Consider the following 13,452-nt stretch of genomic DNA (forward strand, 5'->3'; position numbering starts at 1 on the left):
TGATTTGATTTCAAAGCCCAGGAAAAATTAATTAAATTTTTTTTTTTTAAATTTATTTTAAAAAAAAGAAGTTTGTTTTCTCCTTTTCTCAGTGGCATAAGGAAGTTAAGACAGTCCACAGTGCACACTATTATAATGGGCCCTAATTGTACGCTATCATGCATGTATTGTCTCCACACAAATAGAGACTTGACATTGGACAACATCAACATCCAGATACATATTACCCAGCAGTCATTACTGCATATCTGACAAAAATATTAAAGAAAGTAACACATTAATCATTTAATTAAATAGTTTGTATAGTATATTCGTAGATTTTATAGCTAGTATATAGAAAAAGCACATAATTTCATTGAACAAGTAACTGACTATTTAAAATAAAAAATAAAACCATGATGCAGATGGGTTGGAATTTTCGAGGACATATACAGCAAATGGCTATATAATTCTATGTATTCCTCTATTTATCATTTATGTTTTTACACAGGTATATTTTCAAGGTGGCACTTGCAAGGGCCCGCGCTCCACCCCAGGGGTCCAGTGCAATCTCACTGCCTGCACTGTCTGTATTTACACCCCTGCTTTTTCTGTTTTTGTTTTGTAAAAAAAAATTATAATTATATATAAAAAAAATATAATCACTAATTACTTTATTACATTTATTATTTTTATTATTATTATTATTATAATAATAATAATAATAATAATAATAATAATAATAATAATAATAAATCATTTATGGAAATCATGAGCTCTGTGAGGTGTCTAAAATATAAATCCGATTTCTGATGGTCATGTTTCGGCTTTTATTGTGAAAGCTTAACCGGAAGTAGGAAGTGTTTAGCTGCTAGCTTGTTAGCTCCGGTACTCTTCTGCCCTTGACTGACCCACGTGAGTTAGTTCAGCTTCCTACAACCTAATGCTAAGCAGCTAGCTAAACGAACAAGCTAAATTAAGAGAGAAACTGACTTAAACGTCCATTAATTAACCTATTTAAGCCCAGAACCTGACCTGGCAGCCGACCCTGCTCGGCTAATATGTCTCGTAACAGTAAGTCTCTGTTGTTTTTACTGCAGCGGTGTGTCGCAGTTAGACGGGTAACGTTACCGACAGGTATCCAAACAAGATGCAGCAGCAGCCTGTCGCTAGGCAGGTGCGGGTTCATTCAGCAGCGGACTTGGACATCGACACCCCGGGCAGTCTGTCAGCTTCAGTCCGCAGTGAGAATCAGCCAGTACCGCTTCTGTACCAAGGTTAGTCCCATACACAGAGGAGGGGTGGTGACTGGTAACTGTGGGGTACTTCATGTTATACTCCTGTATATGTCTACTTTACTTTATCATCCAGAGGGGGGAGAAGTACTCTGATATTGTACTTAAGTAAAAGTAGCAATACCGCAGTGTAGATGTACTCTGCTACTTGTAGAAGTGCAAAAGTATCAGCTCCAAAATATACTTAAAGCACCAAAAAAGAAGTAATCATAATGCAGAATGGCCCATGTCATAATAATGTATATGTACCTGTATAATCCAAATTACTGTTGCGATATGCTGGGTATTGTGATAAAATATAATGTGATATATTGCAATTTATTACCTTTATTTCAACTGTAAATTATGTCCTCAAAGAAAACTATGCCAACATCTGTTTTATCTAATAAGATAAAGTTTTTAGTCTGTTTATCTCACCTCAGCCATTTGTTTTGCAGCAAAATGTATCCGGAAGACTGACAAAGCAGTTGATTTGTTATTCTAGTAGGCAACCTGAAGTTTAATTTGTATATGTAATATTAATGATTTATGTAAGACAAAAAAATTGTGTGTGATGACACAAAACTATCTCAATGCTATGCTGTATTGATTTTACCCCCACCCTTAATAATTAGTGATGCATTAATGTGTAGATCACTGTAATGTTGCACTTGGTAAATGTGGAGCTAACTGTTCCTGCATTAGAAGCACTGGTTGGTTTCTGGGTGTGTAATGCAGGGACCATTACTGTACTAACTGGGAAGATGGAGACAGCAGAGGATGGGCAACTCAGACAGTGACCAACAGCACTTACCATCTTGCCCCTTTAAGGAACCGTGTGTATGGTTTAGGGGGGTTTAGTGGCATCTAGGAGGTTCAGGATGTTCTTGCTGCTACGTTTACACTCTGATTCCATCACTGCAGCTCAGAATAACACGTGACACCTGTGTGATGAAAACCAGGATACAACAGATAATATTTTATTGGTAAAATAATTCACACACTGTTAATTTGCTCCCGCTATTATAAATACTTGTCACATAGACCTCATCAGTGATTAATGAGGCTACTTTTCCACCCTTTACTTCAGCAGCAGAAACAGTCTGGCGTCACTTTAAAGTGTTTTATGTGACATATTTAGAGTAGTTTGTCATCATCCAACTAAACAGCAAAAAATACTCCATACTAATGTCACATAGCCACGTGATACCTGCACGTAATTTAAGTCTCAGCTGACGGTGTATTGTTAGATAGTATTGTCAATGTTTCCGTAATAAGATTACAGAGTATCATTTACATCCCACGCCACTGACATTTATCTGTCTCCCAGTCGCAGATTCTTTCAGTCTCCTTTCATCTCATATCATATGAAGCAGCCTAATTCATGGTTCTGATGATGTCGCTTATTACTAACACCCTGCCTCTTTCACGTGAACACGCTCGTGGCTGGATAGGAAAACGGAGAGTTGACTTAACTAGTTGATAACCAGCTTTGTAGTGCCAATGTAGACGGCCAGTGTTAGGGTTAGTCAAACCAGATAACGAAAACATATCCTCCTCTCCAAAACAAACAGACTCTGTGATTTAAACCGGTAAACACAACAATTGCACATTGATTTTCCGTAGCTGCTTGTCGTGGAGGGGCTGTGAACTACGGTGAACAACGTGAAACGAGAATGGCCCTACATAGAGCCAGTGTTTGGTTTGTCCATTCTGGGCTACTGTAGAAACATGGCGGTGCAACACGGCAATTTTAGACGAAGACCCACTCCCTATGTAGATATAAACGTCTCATTCTAAGGTAACAAAAACACACTGAATCTTATTTTCAGGTGATTATACAATTACAAAATACCTGGAAAAACCTAAATATTACCGCTTGTCTTTGTGTGGGTGACTTGATCAGTTTACAGCACCATGTCAGTTTGTCGAATGTTTCCAAGTTTGTGGCTGAATAGTCTTATTTTACATCATGTCTTCCAGGCAGGAACACCTTGTGACGATGAGTACCCTCCGCTGCCAGCCTATCAGTCTGATGCAGAATCGGAGAAGAAGGAGGTGTACATCATGCAGGTGAGAGGTCTCCCGTGGTCGTGCTCCGCTCAGGACCTCCTGCAGTTCTTCTCAGGTGAGAGTTTGGATTTGGGGGGAAATCTGAAAGTGAGCGCCATACCTCAGTATTTGGGTGTGTGCTGGTGATTCAAATAAAAATACAGTATGTAAGAATGTTATAGGCCCTATATTTTTTACGGTGTTTTATTTGTTTAAATACAAAGATTTATTTCTAAGTGAAGTTTGTACACCATGCCACACCACAAAAACTGCTCAGGAATGTTCCGAGGAACGAGACAAAGAGGCTCAAGGCATCAACCTGGCCTCCAAATTTCGTGGATCCTGATCTGATCAAACATCTGTGGGACATGCTGGTACCCCAACTCACAACCCACAGGACTCAGAAGATCTGAAAGTAACGCCCTGGTGCCAGACACCAAGGGATACCCTCCAGAGGTCCTGTGTCCATGCCTTAACAGGTCAGAGCCAAGTCTGGTCAAAGGAGCACCAACTGTGGATCAGGGGTACCTCTGGGGCACCAGCACATCCCTCAAATGTTCGATCAGGTTGGGATCTGGGGTATCTGGAGGTCAGGTCGACACCTTGAGCTCTTGTTCCTCAGGTCAGTTTTTGTGGTGTGACATGGTGCATTGTCCTGCTGGGGGGCCACTGCCATCAGTAAGTGCCATTGCCATGAGGGGAGTTTATTGTGTCTGCAACGGTGTTCAGGTGGGTGGAGCGTGTCAGGTGGCATCCACATGAATGCCAGAACCCAAGGTCTCCCAGCAGAACATTACACTGTAACAAGTGGTTTTAATGTTTTGGCTGATCAGTGTAAATGCAATTTAATTGAAATCGAATTGAATTGAACTGCATTTATGTACAAACTTCACATATTGGATTTCGTCGCCTCAACTCGCCACCAGCCTCTGTTGGTTAGCTGCGATATTTTAGTGGTAGGAGACCACTAAATAAGTGGTTGGTGGATCAACTCTTGTTCACTCCACAACTCCACCAGTTTCTCCTCCTTTTCCACCGTCCACGAGAACCGAGACTTGTTCATGTTCTTGCTCCTCCCTGGAGTCCCCTCCATGTTTAACTGGTTTACTGCCTCCTGTTTGGTGCAGGAGAGAGCACAGCTACTGGTTGTTGACAGTGTTCATGCCATTGAACTTCACTATTTACATGAGACAAGATGTTTCATTTAATGGCATCATCTTGAGAAGAAAAAGTCTGACTTGAGTTTTATGACCACCTTACACCAGACAAGCGACATCACAGGTGCGCGCCACAACTGAGGTTAAACTCATGATTTTATTACGACACTGATAATTTGTCTGCGACAGTGAAAACTTCTCTGAAAATCTTTAAGGCCAGAATTAATGTGCACTGAGCTATAAAACTACTGCGTTTGCTGTCCTGATTGTTCAACATAAAAAAAACTAATAACTAAACTACATTAAGTTTTAATATTGTGTGGAAAAAAATAAATATTGGCCACTGTATTGTTAACTGTGTTTCAGAGTGTAGGATCCGTGATGGGGTGAATGGGATCCATCTCACTGTGGACAAGATGGGGAGACCAAACGGACAAGCCTTCATTGAGATGGAGCACGAGGAGGATGTCTGCAAAGCCCTGGAGAAACACCGTCAGTACCTCGGCCCGCGCTATGTGGAAGGTTTGTCTCTTTGTATTCAGAGCTGGATGAAAAACAGATGCTGATTAGACGTTTTGACATGATGCAACAGCAGGAGAATCACAAAAATAAATGGTTCCACATAGCTGCTTCAGTTTCAGGGTTGTGCTATTGCTACTCAGACACTTGAACAGGACAGAGAAATTGATGAAATAATTGACCATAAATGAGGGCTATCAAGCCATTGTAATTGTTTAAAAAAAAATCTCACGTCCTGCTTGGTGTTTGTGCAGTGTATGAAGTAACAAACAGCGACGCTGAAGCCATGCTGAAGAAAGTCATTCCGGCTGGACCTGATGTCGGGGTGGTGCGGCTCAGAGGTCTCCCCTTCTCCTGCAACAAGGCCGACATCGCCCAGTTCTTTTCAGGTACACTCCTCTTACCTCCACATTTACTGGAAACTCTGGATCTGTGCTGTCACCAGTGGTGGAATGTAAATAAGCACATTACTCGAATAATTAAAGACAAATTTTTTATGCCACTACAATTATCTGAGAGCTTTAGTTACTTTAAACATTCAGATTTTTGCACCATGAAAATGTAAAAGAACAGCTGAGTGATTAATCTATTGACTATTAACTATTTTGATTACTATTTTTTCATGCAAAAATGTGAAGATTTGCTGCCAATGCTTTTGGGTGCTTCATAATTTAAAACCATTCTTAATAATGTTGAGGTTTGGACTGTTGGTTGGACAAAACACACATTGTGAAGGTGTTACTTTGATGTCTGGGTAATTGTGAGTGGTTGCAGATTGCAGCCAACGTGTAGAGAACTACCGCGGCTGATGTGAACATGGGAACGGCTCTATCTAGAGTCAGTGTTTGGTTTGAGCAAGATGGCAGTGCTGGTTACACACTAATGCTTATAGAATGCATCCTGTGGATGCGCTGGGATGCATGGTCAGTGATGTATCCTGGGGTCATCAGGTGTTTTGGGTCTTTTCAAGCAAAAGACACCCTCACCCAAGGCGACCCAGCTGGGTCCACGGGGCTTCCCTCCTCAGCCAGAGCCACTGAGTTGCTCTCTCTGCGGCATTGATGATATTCTTGATGGCCCTCTTCTTAGCCAGCCCCACTATCCCCAGCTCTGTGAGGACCCTGCAGAGTGGCCAGCCTGCAAAGCCCAGACATCCCACCTCGACAGGCTCACAGTTGGTGTTCGAGCCCTGCCTCCTGCACTGCTCCGTCAGCTCCTGATACTGGCACATTCCCGCTCTTGGGTGTCATCTGTGCACTCCTCCCAGGGTACATTGAGTTCTACCATGATCACTTGTTTGGTGTAGTCAGAAAAGATGACCATGTCTGACGGAGAGTTGCTGATGTTAGTCGTGGGATGTTTTTCTCTCCAGCCTTAACAAAGGTGATGACCGTCTTTGGGAGATGGTGTTTGCTGGTGGTAATGGCTGAGGCAACCATCTCTGCAACTGCTTTCAGCATTTGATCATGCCACCAGTGGTAGCGGCCGTCTGCAAGCGCCTTTGGGCAGCTACTTAAGATGTGATCGAGGGATCCTCTCCCACAGCACAGAGCACAAGACGGTGTTTCCCTCTTGCCCCAGACGTGGAGATTATCTGGGCTTGGTAGGCCATCGTACACATCCTGGATCAGAAATCAGACTTGGAAATAGTCTGCCCACAGGATGTTATTCCATGTGACCCTTCGCTGCAGTACAGATTCCACTTCCCACTGAAAATATAGTTATTAATATTTTATTCAGTTTCTGTCCCCATAAATCCTACACACTGGCCCTTTACGCTTTCATAATGTTACATATTTGTAAAATGAAATTTGTAGACAGTTTAATTTAGAGTTGGAGAGTTTGAGTCAAATGTAGTTTTTACATGACTGCAGAGGTAATCCGACGCCTCAATGTATGTTCGATTGGATTAAATTCATCTGTACGTGTCTGAGTGGAGGATGAGTTCGTAAAAAATATTTAACAAAAGGGGCATAGAGAAGGATTTTGATACAAATATTCAAAAATGTTTTTTGAATGATACCACACAGGATAAAAGGTTGAAAAAAGGTTGTGTTTGTTTAATGACACAAGTGAAACTCTGAATCCGTGTCTCTCAGGTTTGGAAATAGAGCATAATGGAATCACCATCGTGTTAGATCACAAAGGAAGAAACTCCGGAGAGGCCTTTGTGCAGTTCTCCTCAAAAACAGCAGCTGATGAAGCTCTGAAGAGAGACAGACAGCTCATTGGAAACAGGTAGGATGCTGCACACACTCACGTGAAGGCTTGTACCGGCATTACAATCAAATGTTTCTCTTATTTCTGACCGACAGAAAGTAGTTTAAAGGAACATAAGTCACTGATTTGTTTCTTCACGGGCATCTCCTTAGCTCACTTGTTGCTCATCCCGATCTGTTTGTGTTTGCAGATACATCGAGGTGTTTCCCAGCAGACTTGACGAGATTCGTTTTAGTTGGAGGCAGAAGACGAGGTCAACTTCTCTTCAAATGGGCGGCCCTCAGTCGGCGAGCAGGGGGGCTGTCCCTGCCTCACAGACCAAATATGGTGAGGAGATTTTAGGGCTCATTTCATTGACTTTTTGGTTTCCTTCTTCCTTTAAAATAACACAGTGTTCAAAGAAGAGTGATCAGGAGTGAATTATGACTGCTGCGATCAAGAAGTGTTTATATATTCCTCTTTTTTTACATGTCCTTTCGGGTGGACAGCATGCAGTAAAGTTTTCATTTTAAGAAATGTACACCAATGAAACAAATAATGTGAAACTAGAAAATTATATTTTTAATGCTGTTTAATGCTGCTCCAATACTGTTAAATGCCTGCGCAAAAGCGTGGAACCTTGCCTTTGACTCCTCAGCCTCTCCTTGTCTCTTTCTACACCTCCCCCTCCCTCATTCAGCTCCTTCCTCTTGACTCCTCAGCCCCCCACACACCTCCCTCTGTGAAAATGTACAAGGAACATTTTCTGCAAAAACACAAATGTCACTGCAGATAAAGTACCAGGTTGCAGTAATGGTATTAATTATAGTTTAAATACTTCCAGTGTTGCATGATGTCCAGTTAAGTGGACAGACGATTAACAACATAAAACCAATACTTGGAAATTTTAACAACTGTATTACTCCTTACATGTTACTTGATACAAATTTTATTTATCTGCAAGGGTCTCCTCCTCCCTCAGCCCTGAGTAGTCATTACATCCACATAAGAGGACTCCCTTTCCAGGTGTCCGCAGAAGACATTGTTCAGGTAAATAATAAATTAAGATAATGCTGATAAGTTGAAGTCAGTTGTGCTGTTAGACGTCGCACTTGCACATGATTTTATACTTAATGTGTTTTTCTCTTGCAGTTCTTCTCTCCTCTGGTCGTGTCTAAGATTTTGATCGAATGCAGTCCTGAAGGGAAACCGAGCGGCGAGGCTGACATTTACTTCAGCTGCCACGAGGACGCCTTGACCGCCATGTCCAGAGACAGAATGTACCTAGGTGAGACTGTCAGAGCTGGGACCAGCTGATGTCTTTGCACATTAAAGCTGGGGTAGGCAGAAATCTGGAAAATTGGAAATCACACCCTCCTGCAGCTCCAGCCTCTCTGTTCTAAGCCCCTCCCACCAGACAACAGGCATATTGACGCTCTTTATACGGGCACCAGGTGTTTCCCATTTATTCAATCTTACTTCATTGTAGAGCCTCCTTTCTGTTTATCACACCATAAATGAGTTAAAAATTAGCTAGCTAGCCCTCCGTAGTCCCCCAGACTGCTTCGCCGGCAGCACCCCCAGAAATTGAGCCTCGGCCCACGGCTGTAGCTGCTCGAATTTGCCCAGTACAAACCCCCTGTTGCCAGTTGTCATATTGGACTGGCGGCCAGTGGCAGCACCAGTTCGAAACTGCCTGGATTCAGTTTGCTGCAGACGCTGACTTGGGGTCAGTCTCCAGAGCTGCTGCCCCTTCTCCTCCCGGTTAGGTGGTCTGTAGTGACAGGTAGTGAGGCAGAGAACAAGCTGTGATTCAAGGCTCTAGCTAACGTTAGCTACATAAACGTGAACTTGGCTCTGGTTAGCAGAAGGCGAAACTATTAGCAACATTTTTTCTCCATCTCTGACACGCTTCAACGATACTGACACATTGTGTTTTATGGTCAGACTCTCTTTTAGACTCTCTTTTTGATAAGTCCGTGTTTTCCTTTTTGCGGTTGCTTTGCAGTGTAGGCAGTTGCAGGATTCTCCACCACTGAATCGAGCTTTCACCATAGTGATGTGCACGCACACCTGCATTTATAGAACAGCCGATGAAACGCCCTCTCTCTGAAATGACCTGTGATTACCAGAGTCTCCCGTCATGGGCTGGATTTTCCAAAGCCTGAAAACGGAGCCAAGAGGAGGTGCAGACGTCTAGTTTTCTCTTAATCCCCTTGAATTACAATATGATCATAGTTTATGTTAGAGCCATTTCTAGCAAGTCCTAGTTTCCTATTATTCTTTGAGTCACTCTAATGCACCACCTGACCTGGCATCTCAGGAACCTTTAATTTAAGGCAGGTGTGCTGAAGTGAGTGTGGAGCGTGGAGGATGCCACAGGGTGTTAGTCTTTAACCGCTGTGTTTTTGGGTAATCTTAGTTTTTATTGTTTGATGAAGTCGTTTAATACCTCATTGATTTGAACTTTGTTTTTGTAAAGGCCTGTTTATTTGGGGAATGTTTTGGGATTTTTGTCAAGACAATCAGTTCATAGCGTCATCTTGCAACTCTCCTCACATCCTGCAAATCAGTCAACTCTAAAACCAACCAAAGCCCCTGTATAATCAAACTTTGAGTAGAACTAAACCAAAGACAGTGAGTTCATCATATCTCCCGTTCTGGCGTCTGTGGGTGGCTATTTGGAAGCTGCAGTAGTTCAGTACAGGACTTTTACCCAATGATGCCTAAATGAAACTGCCTACCCCAGCTTTATGTTATCATTGGTGTCATTATGAATAAAACCAGACAGATGAAACAAACATATGTTCATGTATTTATTTTTAAAGCATCTATAAGTGTAGAAAAAGTTGAGTCCGCACACTAGATACAGCTCCCAAGATTTAATCTGAATATCAAAATCAAATCTTGGGAGCTGTATCTAGTGTGTGGACTCAACTTTTTCTTCACTTATAGATGGATAAGTTGGATAGGATAGGATGTGCATGTCCTTTTGTTCTCTAAAGCATCTATAAGGCCTCAAATTTAATATCAGTCTTCATTTTCCATAATTCCCAGTTTCTGGTCTCTTATGACTCTGTGTTAATATATGAAAACAACAAGAGTTTCACTGAGCATTTGAACCTTCTCTTATTTTTAGGAGGAAGATACATCGAATTATTCCTGAACTCTACACCAGACTTTGATGAAAGGAGGTGAGAAACACTGAATTACAGAATTGACAGAAAAATACTCTTATTTATTCATTTGTTTATTTAGATAAAATAAATAAGAGTATTAGAAAAATACTCTTATAATACTTTTATATTTCTAACTCACATTTTTAAAGCAGCTGTGCGGAACTTTACATTTTCGTTGATTATAGTGCCCCCTTTGGTTGAAGCGGTATGACACCCACAGCCTAGTGTCATAAAATCTCGACTGCAACCGGCAATTACCGCATGCATTTGTTTTGGAGAGCAAGAGGAAAATCATAAATGCTCTGGTGTAGCTCTGAATTTCTTATAAACTGAGGACAACTGCCTGCTTTATATTTGCGTTCATGGTCACAGTCGCAGATAATTTTGTGGCATTTGTTGTAACGTCACTAGACAAAAGCGGTTCACATCAGCTAACGTTACATTTAGCTTGTTTATAACTTCCATGTCGTCATATATTGAAGTGAAACAACGTCTAACAAGTTGCGGTATATTCTCTAAATAAAAACAAAAATTACATACCTGTCGATTAGGAAAAGGGCCAACTCGGGATCATTTTTAAAACCTTTCAAATCTCTCAACTCTCTCCACTTGGTGAATGCCCGACCGAGGTTTACACGCGTTTGGGCTCGAGCCCTATCACTGTCCCGTTTAGCCTTCTTCTGTTCTTTTTCTTTTCAATGGTGCTCCTTCTTTATCCGCCATGACATCGAAAGTACAACCAAGTCCTTATAGATACATCTGGTAAAACTGTTATGTGTTCAGCAATGCCCGTTGCGTACCGCTTACTCGAAGAACACTCTGTAAACACTGCTCTTCTTCTTCTCTCAATTTATTGGCGGATCGCAAACAACTTCCAGGTGCATACCACCACCTACTGTACAAGAGACTACTCCCTACTACATGTCATTTAGCCTGTTTCTTAAATCCTACTCGTAAACATGGCTCCTCCTTCTTCTTCTGTGGTTTAATGGCTGTGGGCCGCTGCGGGCGTGCAGACTTACTTCCGCCTCCGGGTGCCGTATTCTGGTTTGCTGACTTCCGCTGTGTCCGACCCGACCGAGGCTACGCTAAATAGCCATATAGAGAAAGGCTTTTTTGTCGCTGTTGGGTTCAAATAAATATGTGGATCTTCAAGGGGGGGTGATACAAACTAGGGACAGTTTTATGAATGGTAAAAAGTTCTGCACAGCTGCTTTAAGGAAATTACAAAGGAGAAATTCTGCATCTCTTAAAAACAGTTTAGTTGTCGTTTTGGTTTCTCTCAGCTGTAACACAAGAGTCGTAATTAAAACTCACCAGCTTTTTATGGAACAAACAAAAAAACACTGCAGTCTCGTGGCTGCTGTCCTTTTCTTAAAGACTTTTTAATATATTCAAATGCATTTTTTTTTTACTGGTTTTCCCTTCTCTGAGGTTACGTTTCAGCTCCAGACGTAATCTAACATGTTGTATTTTCTCCTGCAGGTGAATGCCGAAACACAGATGCCAAATACACACACACACACAGGAATACTGTATTTATTTTTCAGCCTGACTTGGACATCAAACAATAAAAATTCCTGCTGTTAAAAGAAACACTGCCTTCATTTTGTCTTTCGAACAAAGGCGAGACAACTTCTAATGAAAGGTGTATTTTAACGATTTACTTTAGTGAAGGTTATAAACGTCAAACTATGGCACAAGAGACAGCTTTGTCATGTTTCGTCTTAATGCTAGCAAAGACAGAAATCAGCAGGTAATGTGAAGATGACGGGTGCATAAGGGTCAAGACATTATAATGTCTCATGTTAATTTAGATATCTTTTGTTTGTTCTTCTGACGTGTTATAGGACAAAATGCTTCAATAAATAAACAGAACATTTGTCCTTTGTCGTTTGTTTAGTTACTGTGACTCAAAATCAAATCTCCTCTCCGACTGTGGGTTTTATCTAATATTCCTGTTGATACTTTTTTTATTGACAAACAAAACATTTAAGTCCCAACAATATACCAAAAAAACCCCAGTGAAGGTAAACCTGCTGTGTCCTCAGTGTGAGAGTTTCCACATTGAGAAGAAAAAACAGTTGAAATAATGTAGTCATACACTGTAAAATTTAATAAAAGTTTATTGTTGCTCTAAGAAGCATTTCCATTTCACGTGTTAATTAGCTTCAACAAGAACGACTACGCTGTTTTATAGAGCTTCTATTCTTTCTATTCTTCATATAAATCACCAAAACACAAGAACAGCTGTTATAAAGATGCACTGATTCGCCCACTTCAAACCGGTCAGGCAGAGAGCCATGCATTTAAAAGTGCAGTCATATGTTCAGACGCCCAGAAGAAGAGATTACCCAGAGACAAGACGAGAATCTAAACATCCGAATGTTAGATTTTATGATTTAACTGCAGCACTGTTTGAGATAAACTCTGATGTGACCAAATATTTAAAACCGGGAGATGATTTTAATGTTTGAGCGTTTTTGTTAACTTCTAACTAATACAGAACAAAACGGCAACAGTGAAGAAAGATTTTACCCAGAATATTAAGATGTGTAAACTTAAAGGAATAGTCTGACATTTTGGGATATGCGCTGGGAGTGTGAGCTCCACACCAGGGAACAGTTAGTGAGAGTTGGCCTGCCTGCCCGCACACACACACACACACAGTAACAGGGCTGACTGTTAGCATCACACAGTTAACACTACCTAACAGCTATTAATGAGTTTAATGAATGACTCGAGCTATTGTGGTGTGAGTTTTTTGGGACTGTTTAACAGCTCGGTGTTGGATGTTAGCTGCTGCTGCTGTGTTAATTCATGCTGACCGGGCAGATGGTGAATTGACTGGGAGGAAATTGGCTCGGCATCTGCGCCTAACTTATGTACTACTCGAAAATGGAGGTTACTTAAAATGGCCGTCTCTAACTGATACCACTCTTCTGTCTGCGCTGTAAATATGAAGCTACAGTCCCCCTCCATTTTTTGTGGCATTTTTGTATTTCATATTTTTCTTAGTCACATCCTGACAATGTTTTTTAACCACACTCACTGTTCGCCAAATATTTTTTGACGAATAATTATGTGGTCGAA

At 41.3% G+C, this 13,452-nt stretch overlaps 1 protein-coding gene across 2 annotated transcripts; it reads left to right on the forward strand.

Annotated features, from left to right (window-relative positions):
• Positions 1 to 899: 899 nt before the first annotated feature.
• On the forward strand, positions 900 to 11,952 carry grsf1 (G-rich RNA sequence binding factor 1). Of its 2 annotated transcripts, none has more exons than XM_033619024.2 (10): positions 900 to 1,256; positions 3,237 to 3,381; positions 4,829 to 4,984; positions 5,236 to 5,370; positions 7,081 to 7,219; positions 7,392 to 7,528; positions 8,145 to 8,230; positions 8,333 to 8,468; positions 10,320 to 10,374; positions 11,845 to 11,952. In XM_033619024.2, exons 1-10 carry the CDS (start codon positions 1,041 to 1,043, stop codon positions 11,846 to 11,848), a joined length of 1,209 nt encoding a protein of 402 aa, XP_033474915.1. In that variant the 5' UTR covers positions 900 to 1,040; the 3' UTR covers positions 11,849 to 11,952. The 2 variants fall into 2 exon arrangements, with proteins under 2 accessions (XP_033474915.1, XP_033474916.1); XM_033619025.2 differs by having other exon boundaries at positions 8,163 to 8,230.
• Positions 11,953 to 13,452: the final 1,500 nt, after the last annotated feature.

Source organism: Epinephelus lanceolatus, chromosome 9 (assembly GCF_041903045.1).
Source record: "Epinephelus lanceolatus isolate andai-2023 chromosome 9, ASM4190304v1, whole genome shotgun sequence".
Taxonomy (NCBI): domain Eukaryota; kingdom Metazoa; phylum Chordata; class Actinopteri; order Perciformes; family Serranidae; genus Epinephelus; species Epinephelus lanceolatus.

What these genes read in the sequence shown, in the direction of transcription:
- grsf1 (XM_033619024.2), top strand. Translation starts at nt 1,041, where the DNA reads ATGTCTCGTAACAGTAAGTCTCTGTTGTTTTTACTGCAGCGGTGTGTC. An exon ending in AGTACCGCTTCTGTACCAAG is followed by an intron (nt 1,257 to 3,236) that starts GTTAGTCCCATA and finishes CATGTCTTCCAG; the next exon opens with GCAGGAACACCTTGTGACGA. An exon ending in CCGCAGAAGACATTGTTCAG is followed by an intron (nt 8,231 to 8,332) that starts GTAAATAATAAA and finishes TTTCTCTTGCAG; the next exon opens with TTCTTCTCTCCTCTGGTCGT.